This window comes from Ursus arctos, unplaced genomic scaffold, assembly GCF_023065955.2.
Source record: "Ursus arctos isolate Adak ecotype North America unplaced genomic scaffold, UrsArc2.0 scaffold_20, whole genome shotgun sequence".
Classification (NCBI taxonomy): domain Eukaryota; kingdom Metazoa; phylum Chordata; class Mammalia; order Carnivora; family Ursidae; genus Ursus; species Ursus arctos.
Genome location: NW_026622875.1, coordinates 55,024,940 through 55,042,384, shown reverse-complemented (window position 1 = coordinate 55,042,384; position 17,445 = coordinate 55,024,940). Strand labels below are relative to the sequence as shown.

Below are 17,445 nucleotides of genomic sequence, written 5' to 3'. Positions count from 1 at the left end.
AGAGTTCTATCTTATGTGTGCTTGGAAAGATCAAGTTGGCAGTGAATTGTCCCCATCTGGGGCTGGCAGGAGAGCTTGGATGTGTAATTTGGAAGCCTTTAGCACATCAGCAGTGACTCTAAGCTGTAGAAGTCATTGCGATCATTTAGGGAAAGAATATGGAGGGAGGGTCCGGATGGGGCTCAGGTGAGTTCCAACCGGAGGGCTAATGGAGGGATTTTTAAAATGCAAAATTATTACATGAGGAGGAGAGACTTTTAAAAGTCTGGTGGGTTAAGATCCGAATCCAGTCCTAGCACAAAAGCTGTACCTCGAAGAGCAAGTCCTGCGTCCCCCTTCCCCGGGAGTCCCTCTTGAAGGGTGTGGTCCAAAACAGCAGTGCCGGATGGCTTCGTGGGGCCGGGTGCCTTTGCTGTCCTGTGAGCGGCAAGGGTAGCTTCAGCCGAGCTGGTGTGCCACCTCGTTCGCTGTCACAGCATCTTTGGCTTAGTGTGCTTCTGCTTAGCCTCTTGTTGTCAAAGTAGTACAGCTTTTACTCTGCAAAACTCACATTGTCCAAAAAAGGAAATTCCTACTGTAAGCGTATGGTCGTGTTCCGTGCAGTTGGACAGTGCTGATGTCAGACACTGCGGGACATCCCCTCCAGTCTCAGGATGCTGTTTCTCAGACTCCTGTCCTCATGAAAACATCTCTTTTGTTCTTTGATGGATGCCTGTGCTGCTTCTAGCCATTTCCTGAGAGACACTAGGCCATCCGACAAAAGTAGTGATATTTTCAAAATGTGTCAGATCTGCCTCTGAGGAGCTAAAAACTTATTTCCAGGAAAGATGGAAGCACTCTGTATGTTGCGTGCAGTTGTCTGTCTTGGGGCCTGCCGCGGCATCCCCACCTGTGCTCCCCCAGCTCCCCCCCTTGCTTACACCACTTTGGCCGCTTGTCTCGAACCCCCCCCCCCCCACGCCCCAGAGCTGACAGACAGCATGGATACTGGGCGCTCATGGGCGTATGGGCCCGACATCAAAAAGTAAAATCTCTCAACGGGGACTGTGTAGATGTTCTTTCTCTAGAATTACTCAAAGGTAACTTGAATTAGGAAGGGAAGCTGTAGCTCTCTGGGAGTTTTCAGTTTAATGGCCTTGATTTTCCAAAGCCTGCCTAAAAGAACTGTGTGTCACGTCTCTTTCCTTTTCCTGCAGCTGAGAACGGTGATGGTATCCACATAGTTTTGAAGTGATGTCATACTTAGTCTGAACTATATTCAGTACCAAATAAAGTCACGCTTAAAAGTGTGTGAAGACTGAATCCAAGAAGTCTTGGGATTGGATTTTACCGTATGAAATGTTTCATATTGAAAACACAAGATGACCTTTCTAATGAGCTGTATGAGAGGCGAATCTCCTCACGGTCACTGCCATAGCCAAGCATCCTCGTGAGAGTGAGCACGTCGGGACAGCACGCGTGCGGCTCTGGGGGCCACGTGCTGGCGGGGCTGCCTGCTTCTCTGGCAGAGGCCAGTAGATACAGTTCCTAGAAGCAGCCTTTGCTGTCTTTTTACACTGTATGCGGTTTGGAAATGAATGTAAAAAACGTACTGTGGGCATTTACCTTTCTGTGCCAGTTTGGCTTTTATGGCCTGAACCTTATGCTGACCCAGAGCGGGGGTGGGGGGGACAGTGCTGTCGTGGAGTCAGCACGGAATCTGTCTGCAGATGCGATGTGCCGAGACCGCGATCGGGGCTCAGGTAAGAGGCTTGGCACCTTCGCGGAAGAAATCATGTCTAAGGGTGTGTGTGACGGGCCCGTGCCAGACCGGGGAGGATCCAAGCCAGGAAGGCGGGCTTGAAGCCAACTGCACTATCAAGAGTACCTTGGTGAGAGGAGCAGTGTAAACCCTAATAGGTACAAAGACTTGTGTGTTTTTGCTTTGTCACAGATTTATTGAAAAACCTTTTGCTTCTGCTTCCATTTTTAGCATTTTGTTTCTGGTTTTCATTTTTGAAGCCCCATTGCCTTTTAAACTCATGTGGTGTTCCTCCCTTTCTGCCCCTCCCTGCCCCGCACCATCCTGTTCTTAAATGTTTTTAAAGCCCTGTCCCAGACAATGGAAACAGGTGCCCTAGGTAGGGGGAAACGTATGGTCGTTTCTGACTTGCTGTTAAGGGGTCTTTGTTATCAACAAGTTGAAATTATTCATGGCAAATGAGATGTCATAAATGGAACACTAAATTGTACCGTAAAAATCCCCCACACCTCTGAAATATGAGCTTTAGTACAATCATGGGTGAATATTTTGGTGATTATTTAAGAGGCTTTCTTATATATACCACATAATAGCTTCTCTTTCTATAAAAAGGGTGCCTCTTCCACAAAACCAAATGCTTGTCTGCCAGTACACTTCTCAAAGGGAGTCCACTGCTTTCGCAATTTTCCTGTCTTTCTCGCTTCCTTCTGCCCAAAGCCTTCCCCACGTGCACCAGCAAGCATCTGTGAGGCCTGTGGTGTCACAGACCAGTTCTTGAAACTTCAATTCCCCTTTAACTATAGCATCTCTGACCAGTTACCCAGCTGTCTTGGTTCTGAATGTGTTATTTGAATCTTATCTTTGTTCAAGTGGAAATAGGAATGAGTAATTTGGCCTTTGAAATCTCCCAGAAGACAAACTACTTCAGTGGGTAAAAGCTTTGATCTTTTGTTTTATTCTTAAAGGGTTATTGGATACAGAGAAGCCCAGTCTCTACTTTCATCTTCAGTTTGAAAATATCTGTAACTCCTATAGACCCTAAAAGCAGAGGAAGTTTCCTTTCTGTCATCTCCCTTTGCTTTTGTATGAACACGTTTTCTGTACCAATCGGGAAAGAAGTGAGCATATCTCTGGTTTTAGAGTGTTGCTTGTCCGTGTAGCATTCCTTTGTGAGTCTCAAGATATACGGAACAATAAATGTCATTTAATGCTGTGTGCTATTTTGAATTCCTCGTCAGGTTTTAGAAGTGGGGTTAAAAACACCTAAAAGCTCATTGAACTTGAAATTACACCAAGCAGCATTGAACATTAGTCTGTCCCAGTGAAGCAGGTTAAATTACAGCACCAGCAGATTTGCTACTTTGTTTTTTTTAATAGTAGGATGTATACATTTCAGTATAATAAATGTTTTCCGATTGTTTTGCAAATGTGTGTCTCATTTAAAATCCCAGTTCCTGATGGTGTCCCCTCAAGTCCTGGAACCGAGGGGGTTCTGTGCATGTGTTCTGAGCACCCCCAAGTCCACATGTTGTAAGAGGCGAGGCCTATGTGTTGTGTTCTTTTCAATCTGTTTTCTCAAAGCTGATGTAACTGAGGACAAATTATTCCATTCACTGTTCCACGCCTAGAGAGGAAGCAACCCTGATTTTCTCATCTGAGAAACCTCACCTGAGCTGCTCCTGTCTTCCAGTGAGGTCATAGGTCATTGAGGAATGAGTCCGGTAACTCTGACAGGTTGTGTCCTGGCTCAAAAGAGACCTGATCATAGAAATTTTTAAAACAGAGACTATAATTTACTGAAGCAGGTCTGTGTTTTATGCTCTTTATTTAAATAGCCTCCTGCATCAGTCGTGCCCCCACACACAGTGGTGTAAATGTGTATTAAAAGAACCACTGTGGTGTATACACACACACACACACACACTACACCAGGGAGCACTGGAGGATCTCGTCAGGCAGTGAGGTCATCAGGGCTTGAAAGCTTATTCTGATAATTTTGTTAAATTTACTTAAGGGGTCATGTATGCACCTGTCTTCTCTTCCGCTGTACCCTCAGTGCTCCTACACGGTCCGTCTGCTGGCAGCACTGCTGGTCATGGGGAAGTCCCACCTCGGTTTTGCTGTTCTACGCCAGCTTCCCGTGAGCTCTGTGCTCTTCGTGCTGGGGAACGGCTGCCAGGAAGGGTCAGCTGCCATGAACACTGAAGTTTACAATGTAAGAGTGGTGGTGGGTTCCTAAACTTCATAAATATCACACATGTGGACACCACAGAATGGAAACTAGAGCTTATCTGATTAATATTAGGAAGGTCTGAATTTGGAAAATGGTTTTGCTCAGATTTGTCTGCCATTAAGATTATAGCAATAAAACCCTCTGACTTAAGCCTTGCAATGGTTTATTCATTTTTATATTATGAGTCTAAAAGGTGCCAACACTTTACTGATCTAAGTGTGTATAATTTTTTGAATAGTTCTGGTGTAACTTGATTTCTAAGATTTTAAAATAAACTTGGAAAAAATCACACCCATTCTACATGCATCCATTCATTATTTTTAATTGATTATATATATTATAGATAACTTAAGCCTTAATTCTATTTCTTTAAGGTCCCCCAAGTTTTGTAAGAGATGACATGATTAGCTTTTCTCCTAGAACAAAAATGCACTCTGCCGTAGCACCTGCCACAGCTTATGTCCAGTCAGGCGACACAGACTGAGTTGTGTTTGTTTAGCTTTTGGTCCCCGAAAGTGTATATGACAAGTTGACAAACAGGTGAAGACCCTGCTCCACCCAGTTCAGAGTCGTCATTTCTTTGGTGTCTCATGAAAACCTAACTTGCCTCCCATCTAAGTCTACATATAAAACTCTCAGGCATCACAAATTTGCAGTACAGGTCACTTTGAGAAAGTTGCTATTTCATCTTCAAAGTGGAAAAGTCCTGCTGATCAAAATGAAATCCGTGTGAATTAAAGTAGCCCCCTCACTTAAGTATCAGGTAGAAAGTCAACAGCTTGTTCTTCCTGCTCGACTTGTGCTAACACTGACGGTCTGTCTGAGGGATGCTGACAAAGCCAATGGCAGGACTTGCGTACCTAAGAAGGCACCCACCTCTTGTCCTGCATGGTCCAGGCTGCGCTGAGACCACTCTTGCCATGTGTTGGCAGACACAAAGCTTTGATTTGATTGCATCGTAGCAGAATGAAGGTGAAAACTCTCACCAGAGTTCCTGCAGTCCCTACCGAGGTCTTTTACCTGTAAATGTCTTTCCCGACGGAGAACCGAGAGATTTGGGTGAAGGTGGAGCAGGTTGGGAAGACTCGGGTCTTCTCTGGAGGAAGGACACCTCGTCGTGCCTTGGGCTCAGGCAGCTGCCCTCAGAGAATGACACAGCACCTGCACAGTCGTTGTCCACTTCCTCCCACTGCTGTCGGGGGCGTGACAGGAGCAAAATAGGCATGGACTTTGACATGAGGAAGTTGAGCCTGGAAGCAGAAAGACACGGAGGAGTCGTTATGTGTGTATTTTGAGGATTATAGGCACAATCCTAGATAAGCCCACAGTTCTCCATGTAGAATGGATTCTACTTGATCCTCAGGCAAATATTTCAAATAGAATTTCTGATGTAGGCTAGAGCTCTTCTGGTTTCCATGTGTATCCCCTAAACCAGCACCTTCTGAATTGAGGAGACCCAAGTATCTGCCCAGGGGCGGTCACTGGTCCTGTATGTGCCCTGAGCGGAGTCCTCACAGCTGTAGCACATGGGGCAGCTCGGGAGGTAAATGCAAAGCTGCTCCAACTTAAAGCATAGTCAAGAAAACTAGGTGAACTACATGGGGGGAGAAAAGCCGCATTCCACTTAAGCCCTGTTCTCTGGAAGTTAACCAAGACCATGCATGGTCTCCTTCCCACTGGTAACGGGAAGTCTCTTTCCTTACAAGGGTCTGATCACCAGATTCTGAACCCACTGCCCCACACCCATTCTGGAAGCTGAATCTGCCAGGGTGAGCTCTAATAAGAAGACACTTGTAGACTACATCGGTTTGCATCACTGTAAGCTTAGGATTAAATGTGGAAGATGGGAGTCATGACATATTCATCGTTTGCTTGGAAAGTGTGCCACCCCCCCTTACCCGCATCCGCTTGATGCCCGCACGGGTAACCTGCTGGCAGTCATACAGCTCAAGCCGCTCCAGGCCGCGGCAGTTCTCCAGGTGCTCCAGGGCCACGTCGGTGATGAGGAGGCAGTTGTCCAACTCCAGTACCCGCAGCCTCTCGTGGCCGCAGGTGCTGTTGCTCAGGTGCAGGATCCCATCGTCTGTGATGAGCTCACAGTGGGACAGACTCTGGAACAGGGAAACATGCGCGGATGTTTGTAAAACCCACTCTTTCCGAGGCTGCAGGCCTGTGAGCAGCACAGAACTGGCCCAAGCAGGGTCCTACGGTAACCGCTCATCACAGGAGGATTAAACAAAACAAAACTTTGGGGTCCTTTGGCCATGGATTTGCTGCAGCTCTTGGTGGCTTCTCTTGTCTTTCCAATTATGTAAAGATGGAAATCAAATTGCAGGCGATGATACAGCTGAAGAGGACAATGTGAGAGGAGGATCCTGAACTCCCCTCCCATAAACTCCCTGATTCTGCAGCTGCATAAAGGACAGCCTACTCTGAAAAAAAAAAAAACCTAAAAACTGACTCCTACACATTGAGTGAATGAGAGAAGGCCCAGGTCACAGCAGGTAGGAGAAGCTGGGGCACAGTCTTGCCATAAGTCCCACTCCCAGTGCAGAGACACAGCTGGGAAGGAACCCAAAACCTGGAATTTGTCCCTAAGGAGCAAAGGGCTTGAACCCCACGTTGAGCATCCCAGCTGTTAAGATCTGTACCTGAGAGACAAGCCCCTAAAATACCTAGCTTTGAAAACCAACAGGCTTACATCCACAAGACCCATGAGACTAGTGATCCCAGCAACAGCTCTTAAAGAGCTCACACACTTGGACGTACCCTCCTCAGAGCCCAGCATAGACGCGGCCCATTGAGGGGTGCCCAGACTTTGTGTGGGAGAGCCTTGTTTCCTTGTCTTGGAACAATGGCCTGAGTGCCAGGCATCTGATTAGACACATTTGGGGGCATGCTGGGGTACTCTATGGGGATTGGTGGGTACCCCTCTTTGTGCACTCCCTCTATCTTGCTCCAACTGGGGTGCTTTAAAAAAACAAAACAGAAAAACCCTCTAGGCTTCCCCCCCCCCTTTTTTCTACTTTTCTTTCTTGGTAGGCACCATCTCTATGCTCTCCCTCTGTCACTCCCCAGCTAGTGGGCGCCAACTTCTCACTCGCCCTACGCTGTGCTTCAGAACACCATTCTCTCTCAGGAAGGAACTTTTTAAAGTGTCCAGTGCCCTGGTTTTACATCTGGTACCGTGGTTTTTGCAGCTGCTGCTAGAGGACACCTCTACATCTCCTGGCTCTGGGGGCCAGTGGGATTTACGCTGGTGGGCCTCACAGGACTGTAACCAACAGAGAAAGAGTTCTTAAATGGCCCATATCCCCAGGGCACAGGAGTTCAGTCTGTAAAAGAGGCCTAGTAGCTTATCGTCATAGCTGCAGCCTGAGGGGCAGGCTTCTAATTAAACACATCTAAAGGCTAACAATACTGACTGGAGACCTCTGGAGGGCACCAAGATCTCTTGGATGGGAGCTTTTCTATGCATTGGGTATCCCATTTTTACTTCTGGTGCCCCAGTCTTTAGGGCTTGCCATTCAGGGATGCTCCTTGATCACCTAGCTCTGAGAGGATCCTGAACTCACCTCTCATAAACACCCCAATTCTACAGCTATAATAGATGAAAAAAAGTGGAGATGCAAAAGGGACTTATGGGACAACATCAAGTGGACTAACATTCATATCATAGGGCTCTCAGAAGGACAGAAAGAAAGGAGCAGAAAAATTATTTCAAGAAATAATGGCTGAAAAATAACCTAGGGGTAAAAACAGACATCCAGATCCAGGAAGTCTAGAGAGTTCTATAAATATGAACCCCAAGAGACGCACACCAAGACAGATTATAATTAAAATGTCAAAAGTTAAAGAGAATCTTGAAATCAGCAAAAGAAAAACAACTTGTTATGTACAAGGGAATCTCCCATAAGACTATAAGCAGATTTTTCCACAGAAACTGCAGGACAGAAGGAAGTGGCATGATACATTCAAAGTACTGAAAGAAAAAAAATACTTCCAACAAAAAATACTCTTAACTAGCAATGTTATCATTCAGAATTGGAAGTAAGAGTTTTCCAGACAAGTTAAAGCTAAAGGAGTTAATCACCTTACCAAACCAGCTTTACAAAAAATAGTAAAGGGGCTATGGCGAGATGAAAAGACAGGGCACTAATTAATAAAACATGTGAAAGTATAAATCTCACTGGTAAAGGTAAATACAGAGCAAAGGTGTAATGGATGAATCATTTATAGAGCTATTATGAAGGCTAAAAGAAAAAAGTAGTAAATAAAACCCCAAAAACATAAACAACAAAACCCAAACTACAAACAAGATACACAAGATAAAAGATGTAAAGTGTACCATCAAAAACAAAACGGAGGAGGGAGGGAGAGTAAGCATGTAGAACTTTAGGATGTATTCAAATTTAAGCTGTTATCATAAAATAGACTGTTACAAATATAAGTTGTTATATTTAAGCCTCATGGTAAACCACAAAGTAAAAATCTATGGTAGATACACAAAAGATAAAGGAATCTAAGCATACCACTAAAAGCCATTAAACTACAAAGGAAGAGAACAAAGGAACAGAGAGGAACTACAAAACAGCCAGAAAACAACATAATGGCAATAAGTACGTAACTATCAATAATTACTTTAAATGTAAATGGGCTAAATTCTCCAATCAAAAGACACAGAGTTGGGGGACCTGGGTGGCTCAGTCGGTTAAGTCTGCCTTTGGCTCAGGTCATGATCCCAGGGTCCTAGGATGGAGCTCCATGTTGAGCTCCCTGCTCAGTAGGGAGCCTGCTTCTCCCTCTCCTCTCCACTTGTGCACTTTTTCACTATCTCTGTTTCTCTCTCAAATAAAATCTTAAAAAAAACAAAAAACAAAAAACAAAAGACATAGAGTGCCTGAATGAATTAAAAAAAAAAGATCCATTTATATGCTGCCTCTAAGAGACTCACTTTAGGTGCAATGACACACACAGACTGAAAGCGAAGGGATGGAAAAAGACCAGGCAAATAAAAACCAAAAGAAAGTTGGAGGTAGCCATACTTACATCAGACAAAATACACTTTAAACACTATAATAACAAAGGACATTATTATAATGATATAAGGGTCAATCCAACAAGAGCATAAACATTGGTAAATATTAATGTACCCAACACAGGAGCACCTAAATATATAAAGCATATATTAAGTAAGTAATAGCAATACAATAAGCACAGAGGGCTTTAATACCCACTTATATCAATAGGTAGGTCATCCAGATGAAATCAGTAAGGAAAGATCAGCTGTACACAACCTGTTGGAACAGACGGACTTAACAGATGTATACAGAACATTCTATTCAAAAGCAGAATACACATTCTTCTCAAGTGCACATGGAATGTTCTCCATAACAGATATGTTAGAACACATAAGAAATCTCAATAAGTTTAAGATTAACATCATTATCAAACATTTTTTCCAATCACAATACTATGAAAGTAGAAATAATTACAAGAAGAAACGTGGAAAATTCACAAATACGTGGATATTTAACACGTTACTGAACCACCAATGAATGGGTCAAAGAAGAAATCAAAAGAGAAATTTTAAAAATGTCTTGAGACAAATGAAAATGGAAATGGAAAAAACAAAATTTATGCAATGCAGCAAAAGTAGTTCTAAGGCAATAGTTCATAGCAATAAAGTCCTACCTCAAGGAATGAGAAAAGTCAACCTAACTTCACACCTTAAGGAACTATGGAAAAATGACAAAGCCCAAAATTAGTAGAAGGAAGGAAATAAAGATCAAAGAGGACGTGAATGAAAGAGACTAAAAAGATAATAGAAAAGATCAATGAAACTAAGAGCTGGTTCTATGAAAAGATAAGCAAAATGGACAAACCTTTAGTTAGACTCACCAAGAAAAAAGAGAGGGCTCAAATAAATAAAATCAGGAATGAAAGAAGAGATGATACAACTGATACCACAGAAATACAAGAGATCATAAGAGACTACTAAGAACAATTATATGCCAACAAATTGGAAAACCTAGAAGAAACAGGTAATTTCCTAAAAACAAAGACCAATGAAGAAATAGAAAATCTGAACATACTGATTACTAGTAAGGAGATTGACTCAGTAATCAAAACCCTCCCAACAAAGTGAAGTCCAGGACCAGATGGCTTCATTTGTAAATTCTACCAGATATTTAAAGAAGAATTTATATCAATCATTCTCACACTCTTCCAAAAAAGAGGAGGGAACATTTCCAAACTCATTTTGCAAGGGAAGCATTATCCTGATACTAAAACTAGACAAAAGACACTACAAAAAATGAAAATTACACACCAACATCTCTGATAAACACAGATGCAATAACCCTCAACAAAATATTATGAAACCAAATTCAACAGTACATTAAAAGAATCCTACACCATAATCAAGTACAATTTTTATTTCAGGGATGCGAAGATGTTTCAACATTTTCAAATCAATCAGTATGATAGAGCACATAAGCAAAATGAAGGCTAGAGAGCAGATATCATCTAAATAGAGGCAGTAGAATCTGACACAATTCAACATCCGTTTATAATAATAATAAAAATCTCAACAGTGGGTAAAGAAGGGACATAACTCAAAATAATAAAGACTGAATATGACAAGCTCATAGCTAACATTATACTCAATGGGAAAAAGCTGAAAGATTCTCCTTTAAGGTGAGAAATGAGATAAGGATGCCCACTCTTGCCATGTTTATTCAACATGGTATTAGAAATCCTAGCCAGAGGAATTAGGCAGAAAAGGACAGAAAGACATCCAAATTAGAAAGAAATAAAACTGTCACTATTTGCAGATGACATGATATTATATATAGAAAACCCTAAAGACTCCACCAAAAAACCATTAGAACTAATAAACAAATTCCGTAAAGTCTCAGGATACAAAATTAACACATAGAAACTGGTTTCATTGCTATACACTAATAAGAGCTATCAGAAACACAAATTAAGGGGCACCTGAGTGACTCAGTCAATTAAGCATCCGACTCCTGATTTCAGCTCAGGTCATGGTCTCAAGGTCATTAGATCAAGCCCCATGTCTGCTTCAGATCCTCTCACTCCCTGTCCCCACCCACATTTGCTGGAAGGAAGGAAGGAAGGAAGGAAGGAAGGAAGGAAGGAAGGAAGGAAGGAAGGAAGGAAGGAAGGAAGGGAAATTAAGAAAACAATCTCTCTTACCATTGCATCAAAAAGAATAAAAAACCTAGAAATAACTTTAACCAAGGAGATGTAAAAGACCTGTACTCTGAAAACTGTAAGACATTGATGAAAGACATTTAAGATGACACAAAGAAATGGAAAGATACTTTGTGTTCATAGTTCAGAAAAATTCAAATTGTTAGAATGTCCATACTATTCAAAGCAATCTACAGATTCAAGCAATCTTCATCAAAATTCCAGCTGCATTTTTCACAGAAATATAGAACAATCCTGGGCAACCTTCTTGGGTCCCCTTCCTCTTGGGGAGCTTTGTACTATCACTCAATAACTATGGCTCAATAAACTGCTTTACTGCCTACCAAAAAAAAAAAAAAAAAAGGACAATCCTAAAATGTGTATGGAAGGACCCTTATTAGCCAAAACAATTTGAGAAAGAAGAACAAAGCTGAAGGCCATCACACTACCTGGTTTCAAGTTATATTACAAATAATGCATAGTAATCAAAACAGTACAGTATTGGCATTAAAGACAGACATACAGATCCGTGGAACAGAATAAAGAGCCCAAAAATAAGCCCATGTATAATTAATCAATTAATTGACAAACAAAGGAGCCAAGAATATACAGTGGCAAAAGGACACTCCAATAAACTACTGGGAAAACTGAGCCACATGAAAAAGAATGAAAGTGGACTCCTATTTTAAAATATAGCATATACAAATATTAACTCAAATTAAAGACTTAATGTAAGACCTGAAACCATAAAACTCCTAGAAGAAAACAGGCAATAAGCTCCTTGACATTGGTCTTGGTAATGATTTTTTTGGAATGAATATCAGACAACAAAGGTAAACAAAACAAAACAAAACAAAACAAAACAAAACAAAAAAACAAGTGGGACTACCTCAACTAAAACCTACTGCACAGCAAAGGAAATCATTAACCAAATGAAAAGGCGAGAATGGGAGAAAATATCTGCAAAACATATATCTGATAAGGGGCTGATATCCAAAATATATAAATAACACATATAACTTAGTAGCCAAAAAAAAAAAAAAAAAGTGGCCAAGGATCTGAAAAGACGTTTTTCCAAATAAGACATCCAGATGGCCAACAGACACATGGCAAGGTGCTCAACATCACTCATCATCAGCGAAATGCAAATCAAAACCACAATGAGCTAGTACATCACACCTGTCACAATGGCTAGTATCAAAAAGACAAGAAATGACAAACATTGTCAAAGACATGGAGAAAACGGAACCCCTGTGCACCGTTGATGGGAATGTGAATTGGTGCAGCCACTATAGAAAACAATATGGAGGTTCCTCAAAAAATTAAAAACAGAACTACCATATGATCCAGCACTTCCACTTCTGGGTATTTACCTGAAGAAAATGAAAACACTAATTTGAAAATCTATCTGCACTCCCAAGTTCATTGCTGCATTATTTACAATAGCCAAGACACGGAAAAAACCTGTGTCCACCAATGGATGAATGGGTAATGAAAATGTCACACACACCCCCCCCACACGGTGGAATATTACTCAGCCATAAAAAAGAATGAAACCTTGCCATTTCTGACAACATGGATGGACCCTGAGGGCATTATGCTAAATGAAATAAAGCAGGCAGAGAAAGACACCATATGACGTCACTTACATGTGGAATTTAAAAAACAAGCAAATAACCAAGCTCATAGATACAGAGAATACATCCTGAAACCAATATGCTAATTAACTGCAATATAAATAAAAACTTGAAACACAAAAAAAGAATACATTGATGGCTGTCAGAGGTGGGATGGGTGGGTGGGTGAAAAGGGTGAAAGGAATCAAAATGGACAAATTTCCAATCATGACATATGTTACAGGAATATAGTGAGAGAAAATCTGAAAAATTCTTATCCTAAGAAAAAAAATTTTATAAATAGGGTAAGACATGTTAACTAAACTCATTCATGTTGATCATTTTGCCATATATACAAATACCAAATTGTTACACTCTACATCTGAAACTAGTATATTTTATCAAGTATATCTCCACTGGAAAACAAAACAAAACAAAACAAAACCCAGAGCTGGTGGTACCCAGGACTCTCCCTGAGCACCAGTAATTCTGGAAAATTCAAACTTTAGTGTCCATGAGGCTTGGGAATGAAGGAGTAAATGCACGTAAGTGCCCATCAAGGCAGAGTTAATGGGTCTTAACAGAAACTGGGCATATCAACCACCTGCACTCAGACTGGCGACTTTTCTATGGAATCCTGCTGGTCTGCCTAAGCAGGGTTCCCCACGCTCCAGGGCAAGGGGGCTCTAAGAATCCAGTTCAATAATGAGCAGAAGAATAATAGATAGTGCTAATCAAAACCACACTGAGATACCACCTTGCACCAGCTAGAATGGCAAAAGTGGACAAGGCAAGAAACAGCAAATGTTGGAGAGGATGTGGAGAAAGGGGATCCCTCCTACATTGTTGGTGGGAATGCAAGTTGGTACGGCCACTCTGGAAAACAGTGTGGAGGTCCCTTAAAAAGTTAAAAATGGAGCTCCCCTATGACCCAGCCATTGCACTACTGGGTATTTACCCCAAAGATACAGACGTAGTGAAGAGAAGGGCCATATACACCCCAATGTTCATAGCAGCAATGTCCACAATAGCTAAATCGTGGAAGGAGCCAAGATGCCCTTCAACAGATGACTGGATTAAGAAGATGTGGTCCATCTATACAATGGAATATTACTCAGCCATCACAAAGAACAATTTCTTAACATTTGCTGCAACATGGACGGGACTGGAGGAGATAATGCTAAGTGAAATAAGTCAAGCAGAAAAAGACAATTATCATATGGTTTCACTCATTTATGGAACATAAGAAGTAGGAAGATCGGTAGGAGAAGAAAAGGAAGAAGAAAGGGGGGGTAAACAGAAAGGGGAATGAACCATGAGAGACTATGGACTCTGGGAAACAAACTGAGGGCTTCAGAGGGGAGGGGGTGGGGGACTGGGATAGGCTGGTGATGGGTAGTAAGGAGGGCACATATTGCATGGTGCACTGGCTGTTATACACAAGTAATGAATCATGGAACTTTACATCAAAAACTAGGGATGTGCTGTATGGTGACTAATATAAAAAATATTATATAAAAAAAAGAATAATAGATAGTGCTTACTGCCCTCAGTTAGAACCAGGTGGGCAGCAGGGTGCTGAAGAAAAGCAAACTGCTGGATATTAGATTACAGTGTGGACTGAAACCACTTACATTGTAGATTCGCTATTATTCTGGTGATTAAGGAATGGAATCAAAGCCCACTCTTACCCTGGCAACGAGTAAGCTGCTAGATCATTTTTATTAAATTGTTATTAATTTGTTCACTTATTATTAAAGATCGTTTTTAACATAAAAAAAAAGATTGCAGGGGAAATTTCAGTTTACTCCATTCAGTGCAGTTTCACAGCCCACTTCTCCACTTGAGGGGAGGCCAGTGCAACGAATCTGATGCCCATGTCATTTAGAAAATTGTGCCAACAGCCATGACACAGAGATATACTGAGCACTATTGATGGTTAGAATTAAATAGACCTTGAACACTCTGATCTGACATTACTGGCTTCCCTTGGGTATTAACAGTCAAGGTTGCAGAACGTAACAAATTCAGATTAATATTATATAGCCAAATGACATTTCATTTTTTTAAAGATTTATTTATTTGAGAGAGAGAGCGCGACCAGGGGGAAGGGTACAGGGAGGAAAGACTGCCAAGCAGTCTCCATGCTGAGCACAGGGCCTGATGCCGGGCTCGATCCCAGGACCCTGAGATCATGACCCAACCCAAAAACTGAGAGTTGGACACCCAACTGACTAACCTACCCATGTGTCCCCCCGCAAATGGCATTTCTGTAATTTAAGTTCTCCATGTCAATAGTTTCAGACTTGACATTTCCTCAAATGCACATAAAAGGTAATATTCACCCCAACATAAAAGCTCAGAGGCTAAAAGTAGTACATCAAAGTCCAATTATTCGTTTGTTCCTTCAAATATATGAGTTCTAACCCCGTGCCAGGCCCTCTGTGCAATGGCGAGTAAAAACACACTTTCCCGCGCTGGCGGAGCTGAGGGTCTAGAAATACAGAACTATCGAACCGAAGCTAAGGTAAGTGTCCTCAGAGCACAGGGCGGTGGGACGTGACCTGAGGAAGTGACTACTAAACTGGTATCTGAAGGATGAGGAGCCACGGAGGGAAAAGACTATGAAGAGTGTGTTGTGCGCAGCACCCCAGGCAGCAGGCGAAGAACAGCAAGTACCGCGCCTGGGAAGAAAGGCGGTATCGAGATGCAGATGGACTTGCAGAGGCAGAGGCCAGCTCACAGGTGTGCAGGCCACGTAAAGGACTTTTACTTTGATTCTAAGGTCATTGGGAAGAGTTTAAAGGAGAATGCGACGTTTGTTTTTCAGAGAGACCTCATGTATTACTACATACTCACCAGAATAGCTGAAGTGAAAGAGATGTGATCGGCAAGGATGTGGAGCAACGGGAACTCTCCTACATTGCAGCGGGACTTGGATATTCCTGACTGGAATGCATACATGTGTTCACCGTAAGACAGAACAATGCTGGTTTTAATACCCTCAAACTGGAAACTACTCAAATAATCAATAGCAGAAAGGATAACTGAATCATAGTGCGCCCATTCTATACAGCAATGAGAATGCACAATGTTCATTTATATGCAAGAATATGGACAAATTTCCCAAATAGTGAAGAAAAATACATATGATAATTCCATTGTTTTTTTTTAAAGATTTTATTTATTTATTTGAGAGAAAGAGAGACTGAGTGAGAGAAGGAGCACAAGTGGTGGAGAGGCAGAGGAAGAAGCAGACTCCCCACTGAGGAGGGAGCCCAAGGAGGGGCTCAATCCCAGAACCCCAGGATCATGACCTGAGCCAAAGACAGACACTCAACCGACTGAGCCACCCAGGTGCTCCCCATTCATACAGTTTAGATAATAAAGTAAAAAACAAGGGCAAAACTAATCTAGGGTTAGGGTCAGAAGTCACCTCCCTCAGTGGTGGGGGGGTGTTAGTGACTGGAAGGGAGCAGCAGGAAAGAGCTGTCTGTGGAGTCTGCTAATGTTGATTCTTCATCATTCAGCTTATGCAAATGCACTGACATACACACCTATGTAAGTGCTCTTTCCTGCATGTATATTTTACCTCAATAAAAAATTAAAACTGAAAAGATAAACCACCCTGGAACGCCTGGCTGGCTCAGTCGGAAGAGCATGTGACTTGGGGTTGTGAATTTGAGCCCCACGTTAGGTGTACAGATTACTGAAAAATAAATCAATTAATTAATTTAAAAAAAAAAGAGAAAAGAAAATATAAGCCACCCCGACTGTCAGATTATCCAGAATGTAAATGTGGATGCAGCTGAGCAAGCAGAAGACTACCGCAGCCTTTGAGGCGAGGAAATGCCTGCCAGGTTGGACCTGATGCGTTCTGGTGGAGGAGACAAATAAGTAGATGGGTGTGAGATATTTCTGCAAAGTGAAAAAAAAAATCAAGAAAGGCTGATAGTGGGTACAAGAAATAGGTAGCTGAGTACAAACCAGAGGGAAGGGAACCTAGAAGGAAAAAGAGAAATTCCGTCAGACCTTGATGCTTGAATGGTTTCTCTTCGAGCTCTCTTTGAGCAACACGGGAAATACTTCCTTTCTCATGAATCCAATCACACCATATGACTCCACATGAAATAGTATTCATGTAATCAATTACTGCTGTTCATTTGTCTTTAGCTTTGGAATTGATTTATGGATAAAGCCAGAAAGCTTTTCAGGAGGTTGTTTAAATAAAGAGACAGAATTTGAGGGGCGTCTGGGTGGTGCAGTCAGTTGGGTGTCCAACTGTTGGTTTCAGCTCAGGTCATGATCTCAGGGTTGTGAGATCCAGCCCATGTCGGGCTCCGTGCTGCGTGGAGTCTGCCTGGGACTCTCTCTCCCTCTCCCTCTGCCTCTGCCCCTCCCTCCCTCTCTCTAAAATAAATTAATCTCTTAAAAAATAGAATTTGAAAAAAAATTAAATTAAAAAAATTTTAAATGGGGCGCCTCGGTGACGCAGTCGTTAAGCGTCTGCCTTTGGCTCAGGGCGTGATCCCGGTGTTATGGAATCAAGCCCCACATCAGGCTCCTCCGCTGAGAGCCTGCTTCTTCCTCTCCCACTCCCCTGCTGTGTCCCTCTCTCGCTGGCTGTCTCTGTGTCA

General features: G+C 42.2%; 2 protein-coding genes across 6 annotated transcripts in view; one reads left to right on the top strand and one right to left on the bottom strand.

The window, feature by feature from the left end:
- Positions 1-4,269, top strand: part of UBP1 (upstream binding protein 1) — a 52,921-nt gene extending 48,652 nt beyond the window's left edge. For both annotated transcript variants that reach the window (XM_026496673.4, XM_026496671.4), the window contains one exon: positions 1,197-4,269. In XM_026496673.4, coding sequence (XP_026352458.1) covers positions 1,197-1,234 — 38 coding nt within the window. In that variant the 3' untranslated portion in view covers positions 1,235-4,269. The remainder of the gene's footprint in view (positions 1-1,196) is intronic.
- A 5-nt stretch (positions 4,270-4,274) lies between these two features.
- Positions 4,275-17,445, bottom strand: part of FBXL2 (F-box and leucine rich repeat protein 2) — a 112,774-nt gene continuing 99,603 nt past the window's right edge. For 2 of the 4 annotated variants that reach the window (XM_026496677.4, XM_048216119.2), the window contains exons 14-15: positions 5,873-6,085; positions 4,275-5,224 (exon numbers count right to left, since the gene is read on the bottom strand). In XM_026496677.4, the coding sequence (XP_026352462.1) occupies positions 5,117-5,224; positions 5,873-6,085 (321 nt within the window). In that variant the 3' untranslated portion in view covers positions 4,275-5,116. The other 2 variants (XM_057315884.1, XM_057315885.1) reach the window with 2 other exon arrangements.